The sequence below is a fragment of the Watersipora subatra genome, chromosome 9 (assembly GCF_963576615.1).
Source record: "Watersipora subatra chromosome 9, tzWatSuba1.1, whole genome shotgun sequence".
NCBI classification, from domain to species: domain Eukaryota; kingdom Metazoa; phylum Bryozoa; class Gymnolaemata; order Cheilostomatida; family Watersiporidae; genus Watersipora; species Watersipora subatra.
Genome location: NC_088716.1, coordinates 52,119,311 through 52,140,899, shown reverse-complemented (window position 1 = coordinate 52,140,899; position 21,589 = coordinate 52,119,311). Strand labels below are relative to the sequence as shown.

At 35.2% G+C, this 21,589-nt stretch overlaps 2 protein-coding genes across 2 annotated transcripts in view; both read left to right on the top strand.

Moving 5' to 3' along the window:
* The window catches only part of LOC137403636 (charged multivesicular body protein 1B2-like), a 233,842-nt gene that overhangs the window by 122,310 nt on the left and 89,943 nt on the right, over positions 1–21,589 (top strand). The gene's annotated exons all lie outside the window — the stretch shown is intronic.
* LOC137405386 (mitochondrial glutamate carrier 1-like) lies at positions 4,590–17,207 on the top strand. Its single transcript, XM_068091626.1, has 10 exons — positions 4,590–4,685; positions 4,859–4,954; positions 5,676–5,804; positions 7,411–7,466; positions 9,647–9,740; positions 10,083–10,213; positions 12,425–12,603; positions 13,027–13,126; positions 14,305–14,380; positions 15,678–17,207. The coding sequence occupies exons 2-10, from the start codon at positions 4,929–4,931 to the stop codon at positions 15,817–15,819; spliced, it is 933 nt and encodes a 310-aa protein (XP_067947727.1). The 5' UTR covers positions 4,590–4,685; positions 4,859–4,928; the 3' UTR covers positions 15,820–17,207.

The following is a 21,589-nucleotide window of genomic DNA, read 5'->3' as shown; positions in this document are numbered from 1 at the left end:
CAAAATATGAGATATTCTTTCATTAAAAATTTGACGCAATTTTCTTTTTATGTACCGATGGTTGCTTTAAAAAAATTAACAGTCTGATGATAATCATAGAACATGCTGACAAACATAAGGTTTGCAGTAAAAGCATGCAAGTGTTAAAAATTAACTAGTCTAAGATTTTTTGCTGCGCTTCACTGCTATCACTTCGATTGTATGTAAGAATAATCAAGAATATCATATAATAATTAGTATAATGTATTATGAAAGAAATTGAATCAGGAAACAAAAATATATTGGATCACATGTTTTATAACAGAAAAAACTTTTCGATTACATAACATTTCTAAGCACGGAAGAACATTTTACCTTTAATGCAAATGGTGATATGATTTCAAGTATCTCCTAGTATTTGGGACCTTGAAAACAGCAATTATTGCCTAATGAGTTTTAAATAACTAAATCTATAATTATCAGTCTGTATACACGAAGATAATTGTGCTGAATCCCATGTAGTTGTCTTCTCAATGTGGAAGAAGAGAGTAACTTTTGTATTTGTTTCTTGTAATAAAAGTTTACTTTCATTATTAGAGAAATCATCAGTGAAGATTCTAAATTGTAAATGGCATGGAATAGCAGTAATATGTAAACACGGGTAGCGAATTGCTGAGTTGGCGTAATGTAGCGATGATAAGAGCTTTCATCTTAGATATTTCTATTGAAGAAAAAGAATCTCTTGAAACATTGCAAGATCACGAGGGAAAATATTTTTCATATAGCGCTATGCTCTCTGTAAACTATAATTCCTATAAAACATTGTATCTTGATTGGACTTTTTAAGTCACCTCATTGGAATATCAGTTTTAATACACCTCAATGTAGACTATTCCTCGTTGCATAGGTGAGGGACTATTATAAACCTGGAGTCAAATCACTAAGTACTTATTTTAAAAAAGGTTATTCTTGATGTTTCCTTAAACTAAGAAGTTTAAGATTTTACCTTTTTGTGCATACAAACAACACCTTTGCTCTTTATAATATCTTTTGTCACTATGTAAGAATGAACAGTCAAAAATAACTCAAGAGCAGCATTTGCTGCAGGACTGATCACAGCAATTAGGCTAACTTATAAAATAGTTTTATTGTGGAATATTTTGAAATCTTCTATTAAATACTTCCTTCAAAAAGTTTTAAAAAATGGAGCAGCTACTCTCCTTCTAACACTGGCATATTACAAATGTGTTGTTTTACAGCAGATGATCTGGCAATGATTAGGGTACAAATTTAAAAGCAATATTAACCCATTGATCAGCAGTATCATTATCCTTCAATTGTATTTTTATTTATTTTGTAATATTTATTATAATACCGCTAGTAGCTATAAAAATAATTTTTCCTCTGATTTATTTTTGGAAGCCATCGTAAGTCACTACTATTATAGCGAAATGATGCTGATTGAAGTAGAATGCTTCTATTTTTACTTGAATCCGTAGTGACGCTGCATTACTTGTCACTGAGCTGAGTATTTGCGATAGCACTTGTAATGCATTAACTCTGCTACAACACAATATTGATTGAATTCTATAAGTAACATCACGAAATTGATGAACCGTCAAATTAATCCCTATTGCAGTCGCTCAAGCCTTCTTTCAACCCCCACATTTCTCCCACTCGGTGCTATCAACTCGGTGGGAGTTATTACTGACACACATATAGCCATCTTTTGTTTCTAATATTATTGAGTTTTCTCCCACTGGGCTTGAAGGATTTTGGTCATATTTTTCAAGGTTCAGCACCACCTTATGTTATTAGAACGCTTCTTTAGTTGGTGTTGTACATTACTTAGTCTAGGCCTGGTTCTTCACTTTTTCTTTTTGTATTGTGGTTACGTGTTCAGCACTCGTCTTAACTTGTATGTCTATAGTGGAGCTAAGACTATAGTGATAGTCAATATCTGCACCAATAATCATACAAATGTACTATGGTCCTGATAATTAGATCTAAAGCCAAGATTGGCTCTTTTTAAACCATCGGTTTAAACCGAGTTTTAACCAGCCAAAAACGGTATTTATGGTTTTTTCATTATTTTTTGTGTGTGAAAGACATAATATTTTAAGCTCCTAGTGGTTCCTGTGTGGTAGAAATGCAATTCTATGCAATTATCAGCTGTGGAAGTTCATTTAGGACATAGTAGTAAAGTGATGGCAGAGCTCAAATTGAAACTACATGAAATCCTAGCACAGTGTTCAATGAATTAGTGGATTTCATTTTCAATTGCTTTTATCAAGTGATATGATGATCCCTTTACTGGTGAAATATAAAAACCATGTGAAATATACTAAACTCATCATCATCTCTAATAATGTATGAAAATTATCCCAAGTCTGGCCAGTGAGAGAGGATTGCTTATAATTAGAAATTGAAACAATAAAATCCTTTTGGGCAAAAGCTTTAGGTTTGCAAACTAGTATTTCATTTATTGGGCATAAGCCAAAATAGTTGGATTGTTAGAATTCAGTTTATGAAGTTTTTTGTGTTTTTAAAAGTTAAAGTTGTGCCTTTAATTTCCAACATGCCTTGCAAGCAGGATCCGTTTGGCAGTTTTTCACTCAATCTGCAAAAGGAAAAGGTTTTAAGCCAAAATGTAATAGGTGTGCTGTCGTAACGCAAGTTCACGCAGATAGCAAATTTAGCAAATAGCTCATGTAGCAAAATGTCAAGCTGACAACACCAATTTAGACAGTGATGCTAGTATTCAGCTGATAGAAGTTGAGTCATCTGCCACTACTCCAAACACTAGTAATGCATCTGCATTATGCTCTTCTCTTCACTACCACACGACTAATTACAGGGAATAAAACTCCTACTAATACATCGAGCTGTATGTAATATATTCACTTTATGTGATAAGATTTCTGCTCTGTATTTATTCAATCATGTTTGACTAAAGACTCATTCTGAAATTTCCATATGTTTTCTCTTTTTTCCCATAAAAACTCCCACAGTACCATCTTTAACAGATGATTCCGCATATGTATGTTCAATACTCAATCGTGCAGCTATAGTAAGTGATGCTAATTAGACTTGAAATTGAAAAAACCTTGGTCAAATTATAAAAACCGGTTTAAACCATACATACCGGTTTAAACCATACAAACCGGTTTAAACCAAAAAAAACCTGGTTTTTTTCCAACCCTGTCTAAAGCCCTTCATTGCAGTACTAGAGTATCTTCCACACAGTTTTACATTTGGCCCATATTTGTGTGGCTCAAGATGAGGTTGTTAATTGTGTTAAAGTGTGTGGTCAAATCTTTTGAGGTGGACAAGGTGAACATTTTAACATTTGTTTACTTTTGTGATGGCCAATTAAATTTCAAGTTACGCATCATTAACCAATAGAAATAAAGTATTAGTGTTGAGAAATCGATTATAAATGAGCCAAAATACACAAGAGGTTAGCTTTTTTTTTAAACTTGATCAATAATCAAGTCGTCTATCATTTACCTGTGAAACATCACTTCAAGCCATCATGCTTACTGACGATTAAGGCAGTCAGTTTGGTAAAAAATGTTATTCACTTTTCATGCTTGCAAGTTTTTTAATAGAAGATTTGAAAAGACTTGTGTGGCTTTTTTTTCTCTGACCAATATCGCATATCTGACAGTAATGCCCAGACATTAGCTCGTGTAAGGTAGCTAATTCAGGATATCTTACCGTTAGTCTGCAGGTCTTTGTGTACAATTTAATGACATTGTAGGTCTAATGCAAATGCTTGGGTAAATCCTCAATATTAAGATGAGATAAAGCATCCTTTTGGTACATTGGTTATTTGGATCATTGATTGCCCTACCATAAGCTCTTAAATCGTTTCAGTTTTGTGAAGAGATCTGCAGTTTTTGTTGTAGCATCAACGGGCTTTGCCAACAGGAACTTGCGCTTTGAACTGTTTTGAGCTCGACATATTCATTTTATGTATTTCTCACACCACTTAGTAGTATATATTATGCCAAACGTGACAACTAAATGAGAAAAGGTCAACGTAAAGAGTTCTGGATTCTTGATTAGTTACCATTGATAGTAAAATACAATGAAAGTTAATAAATAAGATTTTAATGTCATTTGCATGCATTTTTATAATACTAAAACATCTCTAACCTGTTATCATAAATTAAGTATCAGAATGGAGTTTTGAATCATTCCAGATCTATTCATGAATATATGTATTTATGCTTCTTTCACTAGGTATATAACAGGGCTGTTCATTGGATGCTTGTTTCACTAGGTATATAACAGGGCTGTTCATTGGATGCTTGTTTCACTAGGTATATAACAGGGCTGTTCATTAGATGCTTCTTTCACTAGGTATATAACAGGGCTGTTCATTGGATGCTTCTTTCACTTGGTATATAACAGGGCTGTTCATTGGACGCTTCTTTCACTAGGTATATAACAGGGCTGTTCATTGGATATTTGCATAAGCTATTAAGAGATGAATGAAGGCTCACAGTGTCATTAGTTTCACTACGTCACATGTGCTACGCCGTCAAGAGTGTTCGATAGAAATATACTATTATAACCGCTTCAATCAATACTACACTCGGTCCCTAGGAGCCAATGCTTTGTCACAACTCTGCGAGTGGATACACATCGTTCATTCGAGGAAATCACCCACGAGAGACGACTATGTTTATCTACTTGAGGTAAGAGTTGATACCTCCTCTCAGAAAAAGTGTTTTACTTATTCGCACTAGCGCTGTGACATGTTGTGTTGTTTTGTTAACCACTGCTTTGTCAGTTTATAGTTTTGTAGATAAAGAAACTGAAAGGTCAAAAGGTAGTGTTCAAAACATTATAAATATGAAAATGCTTTCAGGTGTTGAAGAAGCATCGAATACTTCGGAGAAGGGAAACTTTAGGATCATTTTACTCACTAATGTCACCAGATGACAGAGAAGTCTTATCGTTTTCCGTAAGTGGTAACGCTAGTTAACTTTAGCTACAGGATATTTTCATGTTTATAGGTAGGTTGAAGTATTAAGTTTTTTTTCTGGTTTATTTTATTTTGCCTACAAAGAGAGGAATATTTCAGTAAATGTAATGATGTCATAAATCCATTATGACATCATTACATTTACTTTCCAATTACATTTATTTATGTTTATTGTATTTATTTTAGCTGGTTGTTAAACACTCGACGGCAATATCAGTAGATTTTAAGAAAACGTATACTTGAGCATAGTGATTGGCGCTTTCAAAGAAACGTTTTTTGATTTTGTCAATAAGTTTTAAATCGATAAACAGTATTATACAAATAAATTGCGTGCTCAAATCGCCTGCATCAACTTTGTTCAGAAATGTTAGTTTCATTTTGCTAATTGCTGAGTCATTGGTATAGCCCAACAATGTTGTCACTGAGGGAGAGTTATAAAGGTAGTACCTGCAGTAAGCGTAATCTCTTAACTTCGTAAACACAAAGTCTTGGTTCAATTTTTCCGCTGTTAACAATATGATTACATTCATAAGTTTGAATAAAATGAATGGTAATATTTTTTCGGATTTATCCATGCAGACATGTAGCACAGAGTACATAAGAATGTCATTAGTGACTGTAGGGCTAGATGCAGGCTTATTCATGGTTAACCTTTCGTATTCTTCACCGCTTCTGATACACTTATCAATGTATGTTACAGTTTGCTGCCAAAGGTCATAAATGGCAGTGTTGCTGGGCTCATTGGGGTCACCTGCGTGTTTCCTCTTGACCTGGTGAAGACACGGCTACAGAACCAGCAGCATGGAGCTTTGAGGATGTACAGCAGCATGTTAGTATCTTATCTATTTAATATTTGTTGATAGATTGTAATTTTATGTGCTGTAAATCGTATTAATTAATCTAGATGAATTAATGTTGTTAAATTTTTAGTATTTTAAATAATCTATTTGTAAACTATCGGTTCACTTGCACCAAACACTAGTAAAGAATAGATGTGTGAACTATTATCATTCCTAATGGTTAGTTATATTAGTACCTTACTAACGAGCAGACTCTTAAAACTTGGTGTAATCGACAACATTTTTTCACCTCCCTGTCAATATTTTTATCACTGACCATTATTGTTAAATGGTTTGTCTTACTAACAAATCTTCTAGCTTATGAAATGTATTGTTAACAGCCTAGTTAAATGAGAAATGTATTGTTAACAGCCTAGTTAAATGTGAAATGTATTGTTAACAGCCTAGTTAAATGTGAAATGTGTTGTTAACAGCCTAGTGAAATGTGAAATGTATTGCTAATAGCCTAGTTAAATGTGAAATGTGTTGTTAACAGCCTAATTAAATGAGAAATGTATTGTTAACAGCCTAGTTAAATGTGAAATGTATTGCTAACAGCCTAGTTAAATGTGAAATGTGTTGTTAACAGCCTAATTAAATGTGAAATGTATTGTTAACAGCCTAGTTAAATGTGAAATGTGTTGTTAACAGCCTAATTAAATGTGAAATGTATTGTTAACAGCCTAGTTAAATGTGAAATGTATTGCTAACAGCCTAGTTAAATGTGAAATGTATTGTTAACAGCCTAGTTAAAAGGTTGTAGTTCGTGTTAAATGCTGAATTGATTAGAGCATTAACTATAGTAAGTGAAGGCAAAAAGATATGTACAGCTCAAGTATATTGTATTTTACCTACTCTTGACCAGACACAGACCATCCTAGCAATAAATGCTAAATGGCATATGCAGCATAAACATATGCATAACTCATTGCATGCATGTTTATATATGGCAAATAAATGTATTGTCGTGGTATTTGTATATTGTACAAGTACTTCTATGAGTACTTCTACGGTGTAAAGAGTTACATACTCTAGTAGCTGACTGTTACTACACTTCACTCATTTATGTACACAGGCTATGGAGTAACTCTGTAATATCACTCTGTGCATGGATATTTCATTAGAAGGAACTTTAATGTCTTGTAGGCCTATTTGATGACATGTGGAATATCAGTTAGTAGAAATGTTTTCTATTGAATTACAATTTGCACCATTAAGAGTGGGACAACTTAAGTATATACAAGTTCTATTGATTTATTTGTAAACCTCTGATACAGACTAATTTGTAATTCTCCTTAGGGGAAGATTTTCCTCATCTCTTGTGGTCGCTAAAAACAATGAAGATAGTGGACACACAATTCTAGAGCACCGATCCAGCACTGAGTCGTGATTCTAGAGATCGATGTAGCACTAACTCATCAGTAGTCTAGTTACTAAACACCAAATACCCCCAATCTAAACGGCTTTTGCATGTCATGTTTTGTGGCTCTTCACCTTTGAAATCCAAATCTTTTATGTTCGTGTTGCTTAATTAGCTGATAAGACCCAACGGAGTTTATTGACTCTGTTGGATTGAAGTCGGTTTACCTTATTTAGACTGGACTGCGCTGTCAAAACATTTCGTGCCGAAGGTTTCCTGGGAATGTACAGAGGTTAGTACTTTTAATTATTTAAGGTGTCTGTACTGAGAAGAGTGTTTCGATTTGCTGGTCAACTATTTCAATTCGTAATGTTGTGCTGCGTTTTTAATTAAATGTCTCTAAGACTTTATATCAGGCTTTATATTTTCCACCCGATGAACATTCGGTCTAATTTACATGACAAACTTCACTTACTTTCTGCAGATATAAACCAAACCAAAGATATTCTGAACTAAAAATGCAGCGGGTGTATATTCCAATGTAAATAAGATGTTTCAGACAAAAAGACAAACTTTGTTAACTATGAGACGTGTTCGTAATATCAAAGTAGGAAATGACAGTACTGGTTTTGCAGTTCATTAGATCAGAAAAAGTTAAAACCTGCTTGGACCCTTTTTAAAACATTGTGGGGCAAAGTTTACATTTGTATATTTTGTGTCAAGCCATTTTCAATAAAAATCTTTTACAGGAATGATTGACTCTAAGCCTTACTGTATATCCAGATGTTTTGCTGTCAAACCTTTCTTATTCAAACCCAAGTTTAATGATGAATAACTTATATGTCTGCGAGACTAATTTTATTTCTCTCAGCTAGTTGAATACTAGTATTCCACTATCAGAGAAACTGGCATCTTCTCTAGCTCATCTCCCACTGTTTTTACACTAAATCTATTATACAACTAGTGACCTGTTGATGTTCATTTTCTGTGTTTCTTCACTCTTCAGTATATCAGATGCGGTAAGTGATTCTGCATGACTAACGTGGTGGAGGGTGTTTGACATCACACTATAAGCACCTGTGGATAACAGTTTTTATATTTCTTCTTCCTTGTATAACTTGCACATCAATACTAGATATTTTACTGAACATACCAGGTGCATGACTCAGGTTCAAACTAACAGATAGTTATTTCATATTATAGTTATTCTTATAATTATTATTATATTTAACTTTCTAGCCATTCCTGCTATCATGGTTTAAGTGAAAGGTGGGGCTACTGTGTACCCCCCATTAACTGTTGAGGAAAGCCTGGGTTGATTCAAGTTATGTGTGTGATGAGTACAAAACACTAATATGTCGATTATAACCATACATGTACGCTCTGTGGTATTATAATGACTTCATTGTTGCTCTTTGCGACTGCAGAAAATTGTACATAATTGGAATTTTTTGTTCTACAATTTGTCAAAATTTGTATACAGACCAACTCTAAGTATGACTTTTTTCTCAAGGTCAAATCTGTCCTATGTAACGCATCACAGAATTACATCGTTGATCTTCACAGGCCCCTTTAGCCAACTGTATTCAACTATCAGAAAAATTGGCATCTTCTCTATCTGATATCCCTCTTTTGGGCCAGGTTTTCTATACTAATTAAATCTATCATACAACTTTTGACCCGTTGATGTTTATTTTCTGTGTTTCTATACTCTTCAGTATATCAGAGTCGGTAAGTGGTTTAAGTGATTCTGCGGTGGAGGGTGTTTGACTTCACGCTTTTAGCGTTTCCTCATGATAGGATGTTAGAGGCTAAAGCTACGCTGCTGAAACCCTATCTTTTCCATGACCGCTGCTACATAATTAGCAACTGATGAAAATAACATCTTTGGCCATGTTTTGCTGAATGCATTCCGGAATTTTTCAGTGTTCATTCTTAACTACACTTGTCAACTCTGGTTGCCTGCATGGTAATCAATAAGCTCAATCTCAGGCTAGTTGATCAGTAGTTTCTGTTTATCTAATATCGAATGCCTGTTTACGGTTTGCGCACTTGTAAGCGTTACTAAATGTAAATGCACTGCATGCTTGTACCGGTTGAATTTAGTTTAAGTACAGTGATATCTGACTACCAAGAATAAATAATATACCAGTCACTTGTAAGTATGTAGTTGGTTATCCTACATTTATGTTCAAAATTAATTCTATAACTAAACACAAATAAAATCAAGTAAAATTTAAAGCTACAAAAGACTTCTACAATAATAGTAATAAGTGGAGTTATTGTTTAGACTAAAACTTATCTGGCATTATTTTAATTTTAAACAGACACACCTGTCGAATGACATGGCGAAATAGATTTGTAGTGAAAAAAAACTTGACTTTCCAGATAAGTTTTACTCTAATATATCCTAGTGATATCTAACTACCAAGAATATAATATAACATATAATATAACTTTCATGTTCACCAGGCTCTGGAGTCAACTTGCTCCTTATTACTCCAGAGAAAACCATCAAACTTGTTGGCAACGATGTGTTTAGACAAAGATTTACCAACCAACAAACGTAAGAGAACATGGCTAAAACCATTTCTTATATCAATATAAAGCATGCTAATGAATTACTCCCGTACATGTATTTGTAATCTGTGTTAATTTTCTGTTAAACTAATGCATTCTCAGTGATAAAATGTTATCTTTGGCTATCATCATTAGATTAGCATCAGAAGCTTTTATTGTATTGCTGATCCTGAGCAAGCGTTACATCATTTGCGAGTGTTTAAGAACTGCGTGGAGGTCTGTAACATGATATATATTAAAATAATTATTATATAACAATATCATATATTCCCCGTGTATTGTAGGTATATAATAATTTATGTCTATTTGTCATTTTTATGTACCTTAGAGGTCAACTGACTATACCAAATGAAGTATTAGCTGGTGGCTGTGCAGGAGCATGTCAGGTTCTCATCACCACCCCCATGGAATTGTTAAAAATACAGATGCAGGATGCAGGCAGATCTGAGGCTACACTAGGTATAGCTATGATTGCTGTCTATCACCAACTTCAGGCATATTCTGATGTATTGCACTTGTAGTATTGAATGTTGATCTTCTCTGAAAAAACTAAATCAGACTCTTGCAAATCTCATTAAAACCGATTGTTTTTGAAAGATGTTTGTTGTAGGCTGAAATGCAGTGCTAAATTGATGTCGAAGCTCTTTTTTATTGATTACATCTACTGGCAGCCTTTAAAATTCATGCACATATTTTAACATTTTCACCTTGTAGTTCTCTTGCTTTTTCAGAGTTAGACTGAGTACAAGTTCATCCTACACAAATTCTCATTGTTTGAGTACTTAATCTCTGATGTTGAGAATGTCAACATGGCATCACTCTTTATTCAGACTAGGCTAGTTCAGTAAGAATGGAAAAAAATGCCAGGTCATACTAAAAGGCTATATGAAGTTCGTCGCTAATGAAGAGATGTGTCCATCATTTCTATGAAAGTTTGTGTCTATGATGGTTATGGCTGGACAAACTGCACACTTGCACTAACAGTTTTTCACATCCAGAACACGCTTCCATTTCCTTTTTTTGTAAAAGTCGACTGAAGAGTGGCTTTTCTTTACCGTCTTTTGGAGCGTTTGAAAATTTTAAGACCTCATTTTTTGTGAGCATCACAAGTTAATATATTGATAATAGACAGACACTTTAACCAGCCAGTATTACATAATAGGTTGTTATGTTGTCGAGTTTATAGAGAATTTGCTTCCTATAAGTAAAACGGTTAACTACTTAGCTAAACGATGATAAAACAAAATGCTGAACCTCGATTGTTAGTTAACCGAGTGAATATTTCAATGTTTAAGTTTTAACGATGTCTGCTAGCAGCCTATAAATACTATGAATTTTATTTTTATACTGAACTAATCCATATAATAAAGGAGTTGTCTGCTTACCATTAATCCTTCAATACAACTTTTTCATAGAAAAGTCATAGCTTATGTATCTGTTACAAGTGAGAAAGTTATTACAAGTTATTCATTGCCGATGTACTGCATCTCCAGAAAAATAATAAATATTTTGGTTATTTAATTAAGGTCTTTTGTTGAATATCCCTGGTTTCTATAAAGTTTAATGCTGCCTGCCAACCTATTCTAATCTGAATACTTGGGGGACCCAAGTATTCAGATAGCTCAAATGAAGGCTTCCAAATCAGTTTCGGATTGTTTTAAGTTTTTTTGCTGAAGATTGCCAGCTTTCGATATATTTTATTCCAAACCATTTTAAACTCTCCTCGATAAAACTTCAAAGTCATTAATATTTTGGCAACGGTGCCTCTTAGGTCGGTACAACGCGCATACAACGCATGCGCAACGGACATACAAGGCACTTGCAACGCACAAACATTGTAGATACAACGCGCATACCCTATCATCACAAAGCACATGCAACGGTCTGACAGTGCATGGTTGTTGCACACCAGGCATCAAATAAGGATACATCGTTGGAGCCGTGCTTGTCTGATGATTCTGCTTGTGCCTAAATTGCATGTGTGGCAGTAGTCTGTTGCAAGTGTCATGTGATGGCATTGTTTGTGCTTTTGTGTTAACGGTGTCGCGTTGTGGCGTATGCGTTGTTAATTACTTGTGTCGGCGTTGTATCCACAATGTTTGTGCATTGCAAGTGCCTTGTATGTCCGTTGCGCATGCGTTGTATGCGCGTTGTACCGACCTAAGATGCACCGTTACCAATACTTTTAATAACTTATATTTTGAAATCTCAATTAAAATTCAATTATCTTCTTTATCAGTTTTGTTCTTTCACTATGGGAAATGAATTATTTAAACGATCAAGGGATATTTCAGCCTGCGACAATCTAACAGTTTGTACGTCTTTCTTGTTCTCATCCAAGTTGTTTATCTCAAATCGTCTTGTTCATATTTTAGTCTTATAAACGCACCTTTGTATTATAGAAAATACAGTCATCTGCATCAGTTGATGTCTCTTATTAAAACCTATTATTAAAACCTTATTAAACTTATTGTTGTAATGACCATTCTTTCTCTTTTATGCCTCTAATTGTTTGATATGAAATAAAATAAATCATTATTTGAGTCTTTTGGCTGCACTTATTTGGTTTGTGTTGTGCTTCTTTTCCACTCTTTTTTCTTCTTGTTACATTCTGAAGCAAATGCCACATTCTTTGCTTCATGGAACCTATTAGTTGCGCTCTCTTTGCAGTAGTGACTGGTAATGGACAGGGAAAGATAACCCCTCGGCTAACTGCTATGACGGTGACAATTAGGCTTTTAAAGGAAAAAGGAATCATTGGTCTTTACAGAGGCTGTTTCGCTACATTACTGCGGGATGTGAGCTTCAGTGCCCTCTACTTTCCTCTCTTTGCCCATTTGAATTCTCTGGTGAGACGTTCTCTGTACTCCTTCACTAAAACCTTTTTATGCAGAATGTTTTGTCAGCTGAGCAGGACTAGCTGAATTCAATTCTAGAAGAGGCTAGCTTCTGGAATTTGGAGTTGTCTACTCTTGCTTATTGTGTTATTAGTCATGTCACGCATTTAGTTCAGTAGTTGGTTGATAAATTTAAGCACTGATTATATTTATTTTGTTATATCTGTTAGATTTAAAAGTTTTACATCTGAGGATGTATAGTTTACAAATATCACTTTTACTGTCTAACTTGTTTGATATAATTATTAAGACCTGGTAAGCAGTTTTTTCAACTCAGTGAACGGACCAGTTTGGCAATACATCTGTTCATCTTTTAATGCATGCCAATGCCATGCATAGCAAATGGCTGGAATGTCAGTTCTCTTTTTTGGATAGGGTAAGAGAAGGGATAGAGAGACAGCAGTCTTTTATGTCTCGTTCTTTGCTGGTCTCGTATCGGCATCAGTCAGCTCTCTAATGGTTACTCCATTTGATGGTGAGTTGTTTTTGTCTCTCCAATAGTAGGACACCAGTAACCACCTTCCCTCTCCTTTCACAGCTGTTCATTGGCACATGACAGCACACATTTCTGTCTCTCTAATAGTAAGATACTAGTAACCACCTGTTCGCTCTTTTCACAGCTGTTCGTTGGCAAATAACAGCATACACTTTGGTCTCTCCAATAGTAAAACACTGTTAGCCACCTGCTCTCTCTTTTCACAGCTGTTTATTTGCACATGACAGCACACCCTTGTCTTTCCAATAGTAACACACTAGTAGCCACCTGAGCCCTCTTTTCACAGCTATTCATTGGAACATGACAGCTCTCTCATTAAACAAGAATGTGCGACGGCATATAATCTCTCTAATTACATAGTATCCGCTATGTTATCATTATGGTCCCGGTGTTCACAGAATGTGACGTGTCATGGGTCCTTGTGGTCACTCTCCTTATCATCGAATTGTGAACAAGTCAATAAAAGGTAATGGCATCATGACAAGCAATCCTCGTTTTTGCATCCTCCCTTCTTCACTTCGTGTTATCTCATAACTGTTTTGTTGACTAGACACATCAAGGATGGGAATGTACATTTCCACCTCTAATCAAAATATAGGCGACCACACATCAATGGCCTTGTTTACATTGTGAGTTTTTTCCGTAGTCTTTCACCTCATTTCTCTACAGAGCCCTGGCATAAAATTTATATGCATATAAATTTCTACAATTCATGTCTTCATCATTTTTTAATTTAAAAAGGAATTTCCTTTTTTGTATTGGAATTTGTATCCAAAAGGTTTTTGGATACAAAGATTCCAGAAAGTGAGTAAAGTTTGATGGCCTTTTAATCAACTTCATCACTTGCGCTTTATGGTTTTGAATCTCTTTTAGATTACTTTTACAAAAAAATAACAAACAGTTTACATTGTGTCTGTCGCTTCTCACGTGTAGATTGTATACAACGTTTTGAGCTGATATGTTTAAAAATTGCCAGAATGTTTACTGACAATTTTTTTAAAGTTCTTATTTAATGTTTTGTAAATCGGATATAACAATGGATTTATTGGCATTCATCTGACAAATGATAACAGATCTGAAAATGGTAACTCGATGAATTGTCAACATACACTTGGTAATTAATAGAACTGCTGAAGCTTTTCTTGTTTTGTTCATAGTTGTGAAGACACGACTCCAACTGCTCTCTAAAGGTAGAGGAGAAGTGAGCTATTACGGAGTAATGGATTGCTTTGTGTATGTATACCCTCTTCATCTAACTTTGTATATGTATACACTCTTCATCTAACTTTGTGTATGTGTACCCTCTTCATCTAACTTTATGTATGTATACTCTCTTCATCTAACTTTGTGTATGTATACCCTCTTCATCTAACTTTATGTATGTATACTTTCTTCATCTAACTTTGTGTATGTATACCCTCTTCATCTAACTTTGTATATGTATACACTCTTCATCTAACTTTGTGTATGTGTACCCTCTTCATCTAACTTTATGTATGTATACTCTCTTCATCTAACTTTGTGTATGTATACCCTCTTCATCTAACTTTATGTATGTATACTTTCTTCATCTAACTTTGTGTATGTATACCCTTTTCATCTAACTTTATGTATGTATACTCTCTTCATCCAACTTCGTGTATGTATACCCTCTTCATCTAACTTTGTGTATGTATACCCTTTTCATCTAACTTTATGTATGTATACTTTCTTCATCTAACTTTGTGTATGTATACCCTCTTCATCTAACTTGTGTATGTATACCCTCTTCATCTAACTTGTGTATGTATACCCTCTTCATCTAACTTTGTATATGTATACACTCTTCATCTAACTTTGTGTATGTGTATCCTCTTCATCTAACTTTATGTATGTATACTTTCTTCATCTAACTTTGTGTATGTATACCCTCTTCATCTAACTTGTGTATGTATACCCTCTTCATCTAACTTGTGTATGTATAACCTCTTCATCTAACTTTGTGTATGTATACCCTCTTCATCTAACTTTGTGTATGTCTACTCTCTTCATCTAACTTTGTGTATGTATACCCTCTTCATCTAAGTTCGTGTATGTATACCCTTTTCGTCTAACTTTGTGTATGTATACCCTCTTCATCTAACTTGGCAGCTGCTTATAATACTTACATATGTTACTTATAATAGTACCTACATACATCACTTATATTACCTATATACACCACTTATGGTACCTATATACATTACTTATAGTACCTATATACATGACTTATAGTACCTACATAGCCTACATTACTAATAGTTCCTATATACACCACTTATGGTACCTATATACATTACTTATAATACCTATATACATGACTTATAGTACCTATATACATTATTTATAGTACCTTTATACATTACTTGTAGTACCTATATACCTTACTTATAGTACCTACACACATGACTGATAGTACCTAAACAAACACATTGCGTCCCTGTGCATTCAGAAATTTCAAGCTGTGCACATGTATTCTTGTTGCTAATGGAGTAAACTACCTCTCTTGCAGGAGAATTACGAGGAATGAGGGAATTCAAGCTCTTTTTAAGGGTGGTGGATGCCGAGTGATGGTGATTGCACCACTCTTTGGAATAGCCCAGGTGGTATACTACCTTGGTATAGGTCAGAAGCTTTTGGGCTACAATGGCTAAAAGACCTTATATGTAGCTTCTGGTCAATAATAGAATTTAGAGGAAGTCCCTAAAGTCAAAAACTCTCTGGGCAGACATTTTGCGTAAGGTCTCTTTCTAATGGAGGTTTACTGAAATGGTTGAACAAGAAAAGCTAAACAACATCTTTACAAGGCGTGTCTTTGGATGCGGTCCGCTTGTCTGCACCATGTTTGATCTTTGATCAGATATACTCCTGGTTGATTAGCAAATCAATGGAGCATGGTGGACAAGTCTGCCACCTTGAGCCTGCTTATAATTATAACTGTAATGTCTGTTGTCTGCTCAGCTCTATGATATAAAAGGGCTTTTTAAGTCTATTAATAGGAAATTGGGCAGGTACTGCTAATGCTTGTCTGTATGAGATATTAGCTGCTGACTAGGCATCTACAATGATAAGGAAATAGACTGATTGTCTTTTCTCTTTGGGCAGTCATTGATTATTCTCTCTAATAAGATGTTGAATTAACCTTAATGTGGGCTCACACTTAATTTCTGATAAGATGACTTTCTAGAACATTCTAAAAAGTTTACTTCAAAAAATTTCCTTTAATATACCCACCAGTGTACTTTAGTTTGTATTAACTTTTAGAAACATAACGAGTATTTCAATAAGTGAGCAGCTTTAATATATACTCAAAAGATATTAATTACACAAGTTTCAAAACTATAGCAAATGCTTTTGCATTTGATCTGCGCAAATGTGTGTAATATCACCCTACTCTTTTGTGGTCAGCCTTACTCAGCAGTTTGAAACACCGCAAGCTTTTCGAGTGGTCATCATTCCTTTTGGAGTTGTTGCCACTGTGATTATATATTGGACAACTCCTGAGTACTTAGTTCAAGTTTCGAGATTATTTTGGCAAATTAAATTTTTCCAAGCATTCATTTTTGTTAGCAAGGTAGTATGGTTTAGATCTTCTTTGTTATGTTTTGTTCATTGTTTCAGTTTATTAGGCTATAAAGTTGACTAAGTTATGTGAGGGTTTAACATGTAGGTGCCAAATTATATTTTTTATCAGCCTGTCCAAAAAGCAACTGAAAACTTCGGTAGTACTAAGTGTACGACAAAGATAATGTGCACTTGTCATTTGGCAATTATTTCTTACATAAGGAACGACTATTATATAGAAACAATGCTACCAAGCAGTACAGAGACTGTTTCACCTACCAACAGGATTCAGTTGTTGCCTAGTTGTAGACTTGTAGGTGATTTTATATTTGGTCAAGAACATACACTTGTTGTGTTCGTTTGTTTTCCAATTATTTTTGTGGTACTTCTACTTTGAATTACTGAATACACTGCCTGCAACTGTTATTTCTTTTGAACTATCCAGATATTATTGTATACTTCAAATATATATCGATGTTCAAAGGCCATTTCAAGCGGTTTGTTTTTTATTTCTGTCCATATGTAGTTAGTTAAGGGATTGACAGAGTGTCAAGCTATGTTTTGATTGTTTAAGTTCTGCACTCCTATAAAATGTTTATATCCCATCTTTCATTAACTTGTCCAGAAATTCTTTTTGATTACATTACTGTTCCGAACCTTGGTGATGAAATCACCTTGCATTATTTTGCAATTCTTGATAAGCCCATTTCTAGAAGAGATGTGTTGTTTACAAGGTACCGATAATTGCCTTTTGCATGAAACGTGTCCTGTATTTGACTCGAGCACTCTTTTCCTTGTCCTGCTCGATAGCAATTACTGATAATATCGTGTAAGGCTTTGACCTTTACGGCCTCCGTGTCAACACAAGGTCATCTTGGCGCTATCTCTGGTGTATAACAACACGCTTTGTCACTGAGTCATGTTTGTAGTAACTGAATCACGAGCTATAGCGGTCAACATAGCTTGAGAGCTATTACACTCCTACAATAGCATTATAAACCGCCTCCTTTTCTTGTTGACTATAGGCTCGATGATGACGGCATAGTAGCTAAAAATAGAACATCATTTGCCGCTACCTTTTAGTGCGGCGTTTCCTCAATCATGTACTGTACATGTAACACGCTCGAATGATTACAAGTGCATCGCGTTTGGATACTAGGTTATCAACTCACGTCAGCTATTGGATGAAACTCACCTCGCAGCAAAAAGTAGTGCCGAGTAAACGCCTTGTTCCGTATTTTGACTTGTGAAAGAATGCTTGTTTATGCAACTCCATCCACTTTCCCAGTTCTTAGTTCCGGCTTGGTTTGTTAGGGTGGTTTCGCTGTTCACTGTACACACTCGCAGCCATTAAAAATAGCTGGTATTATTGACCACTGACTCCTCCTACCCAGTCTGTTAAAATAGTTATGCTCTTCATGCCTCGCATATGCTTTGTTGCTCTTACTCATACCTGCCAACTCTCACGCATTGGGCGTGAGACTCACGCAATCACCCCAAAGAAAAAATGAACATGTGTGAGAAATGCGTGAGATTTTTCCCCCAATTTCCACAATTTTACATATACTATCATTGATAAATCAATTGCCCCAAAACCAAATCTCACGCATTGCCCCACTCTTGGGTTGGCAGCTCTGCTCTTACTACAGCGATTCGAGCTCTTCTAGAACACTTCTCAGTTTGTCTTTACATATTTCAAGCAGATGTCAGGCGTTTTATATTGCAATGCTGTTGTTGGTGCCTTCTTTAGACTATGCTTGGCTCTTTATAGCCTACTTACAGGGAAAATGTCATAAATACCGTTTTATCTTTTATAAAAAAAGAAGACACTACATTTCAGGATGCAGTTGGTAATCTCAAAAACTCGAAAAAAAATTTATTTTTGTTTTTGCTGTCCTACAATAAGATTTTGATTTCATAAACAAACCGAAAAAATTGTCAAACGTGTGATCCATAGTAATATGATGCTGTTTCGGATAATAACACAGTTGTATTTGTCATTCAGGTCACTCGGTGCTTCATACTGAGCTATCCAACATAGCTATGATAGCAATTTCTCAAAGTTGCCTTGCTTCTGAATTACGGTAAATTTAAAATAAGTCTACATCACAAGAATAGTTGCCCAAGATGAACTTGCATTAGCTTTTGTATATTGTGACTCGGCTAAATTGGTTGCAATGCACTGCTAAATGACATGCTCTGCTGCAGATTGACATGTTAGTAAATATTTTAATTTAAAAATATCTTGCGTTGACACAGATGATCTACACTGTCAGTTTAAGACTAGTGACATTCTTGAAATGGCAGTAAACTGTGTAACAGAATAACTGAGGGATTTTTACCTCTTTGTCTGACAATCTGATACCTGAAAGTTAGCGAATGCAGCAAATGTATTTAAAAGGTTGATTTGACAAACATTTCTTTTAACTAATCATCCCAAAAGTAATTGGCAAAACAGAGTTCTCGGAGATGTCAGTTCAAAAACTTGTAGAGCCGGTCAGAATAAGCTATCAATGCCAGCTCAGTCGTCGCTGAATCCTGGAGCTTCCTGTCAGGATGGATATGATACATACATGTACATGTATCGAACAGCAGTTAAGTTTGATGGCCTTAAAACCAACTTTAATAATTTTACTTTAGGGTTTTACATCTCTTTACAATTACTGTTATGTAACAAATAACAAAAATAACTTACATTGTGTTAGGAAGTTTTTCACCCTTGAATTGTACACGTAGCTCCAAACTAGACAAATTTTATAAATTGCCAGAATCTTGAAAAATCTACTTCTTGCTTACGACAATGTTGATTTACATAGTTACTTGTTGGAAGTTGTTAATGGAATTGGGGCAGCATTATGTGCATGTCTGATGTATCTGATATATTAGATATTGTTAAAAAGGTAGGTAAAGTTCTATTGCTTCTAATACCAATTGATGATAAGCTGTAGCCATGATGTACATGTAGCTGAAAGCTTGCATTGTTTTAATAGAGTTCAGTAAGTTGTAAGTTCAACTGATATGTCCATCTTTGCTGGTTGACCTGACTCATAGAATCTCACGCCAAAACTCACCACTGACTCACAAAGTCTCATGTCAAACTTCGTTACTGACTCACACAATCTCATGTCAACGCTCGCTACCGACTCCCATGGTCTCATGTTTAGGCTTATTACTGACTCACAAAGTCTCATGGCGAAACGCACCACTGACTCGCATGGTCTCATTTCCTACCTCACTTCTGATTCACATGGCCTCATGTCAAACCTCATTACTGACTCGCACGGGCGAGATGTCAAAGCTCATTACCGACTCACATGGTCTCATGTCAAAACTCATCACAGACTCATATGGTCTCATATCACAACTCATCACAAGCTCACATCTCCTTATGTCTAAGCTTACTGCGGAGTCGCAAGGTTTTGTGTCACGACTCACCACAGACATATTTTCAATTTTCATCATGAACAGTGTGCGATTTTCTGGTATGAACAAGAACATTAATGAAATGTCTTCCTTTGAAACATCACTGATAACATACATCACAGTTTTACCTCAGGCACCAACCAGAATGGGAATTGCTATCTAGCAAATGTCCTAAATATGGTAGAGTGAAGGTTTGAGACTTGTGAGTTCATGTGAGGATCAGTTCGACCACGAATCAGCTTTTTTATCTTTTACAACAATGAAGCCAACAACATAGCCGGACGCAAAAGGTCTGTCTGATGTGCCAGCGTTGATGGCGGATAACTAACTTGGTATAAGAATACCCTGTGTACGAACAATACCATGAAGCCTAATAAATATGACGCTGTGTATTCTATGAAAATATAATCTTTTAAAAGTTGATATAAATGCTAAGATTGTTGCGTCCATGCTCAGGCAAGTCTTACTAGCCATTGTTACATTTAGTACAGTGAGGTATTTTAGGATTCCTACCCAGCCACATTAAATCATATACTAAGTTTTCAAACAGCGATTGTAATGACGCCTGGGTGTGCCAGTCCTGAAGGGCTACCCTGGGCCGACAAGCAATCATATTTTCATATAACAGGGTGCCATAGTAGAGCGATGATTGTGCGATGCTTTATGTCGACATTGTAATTTTTAGAGGACAAAACAAACCATAGATAATCAGAATAAAAATTGCTACTTCTTATGGCGTTATTCAAGCCAGACCTCCATGCGCGCACATATGTGACGGCATTGGTCGATAAGGCTGGTTCCATGGCACAAAGATAGCGCATTACATGGTTGTTTCACTTTTAAACAGCGACCCTGAATCAAGACAAAATGAAAGTGACACGACTGTTTCAACGATGACATTGCCATATTGGGGTGTATCACTACGCTATCGCTGTATGGAAACTTAGTAATCAAGGAAACTAACTAAAGGTCTGGCTACACACCTTCAAAAAATATGTAGCCAACTTCGGCAACACAATATCAACAATACATTGTGAATGCATTGTGTCGAAATAAACATGTTGGTTTATGCCAGCAGAAATTAATCAACATATCTGTAGTTGGCAGAAATGGCTGATTCCAACACAAATAACGTTGATTCCGTTATATTAATTTCTAGCCCAAGCAGGTTTCTTTTGCAATTCACTTTTGAATGATGACAACAGGTCTTCACACAAACTATTACATATTTATATATGGACAAACATATTCTTACTGGTTGCAAATACATGGAGGTCAGTGCTATAAATTGGAACTGTTTATAGACACTTTCAAATAATTTTTACGGTAATTAAATTTATTGACTACCAATTTTTTTATAGTTTGGTTTATGTCATTCACCCAAAGTATTTTTATACTTAGTTGTTCTCATGACAAGTGTGTAGCATTTTTCTCTTG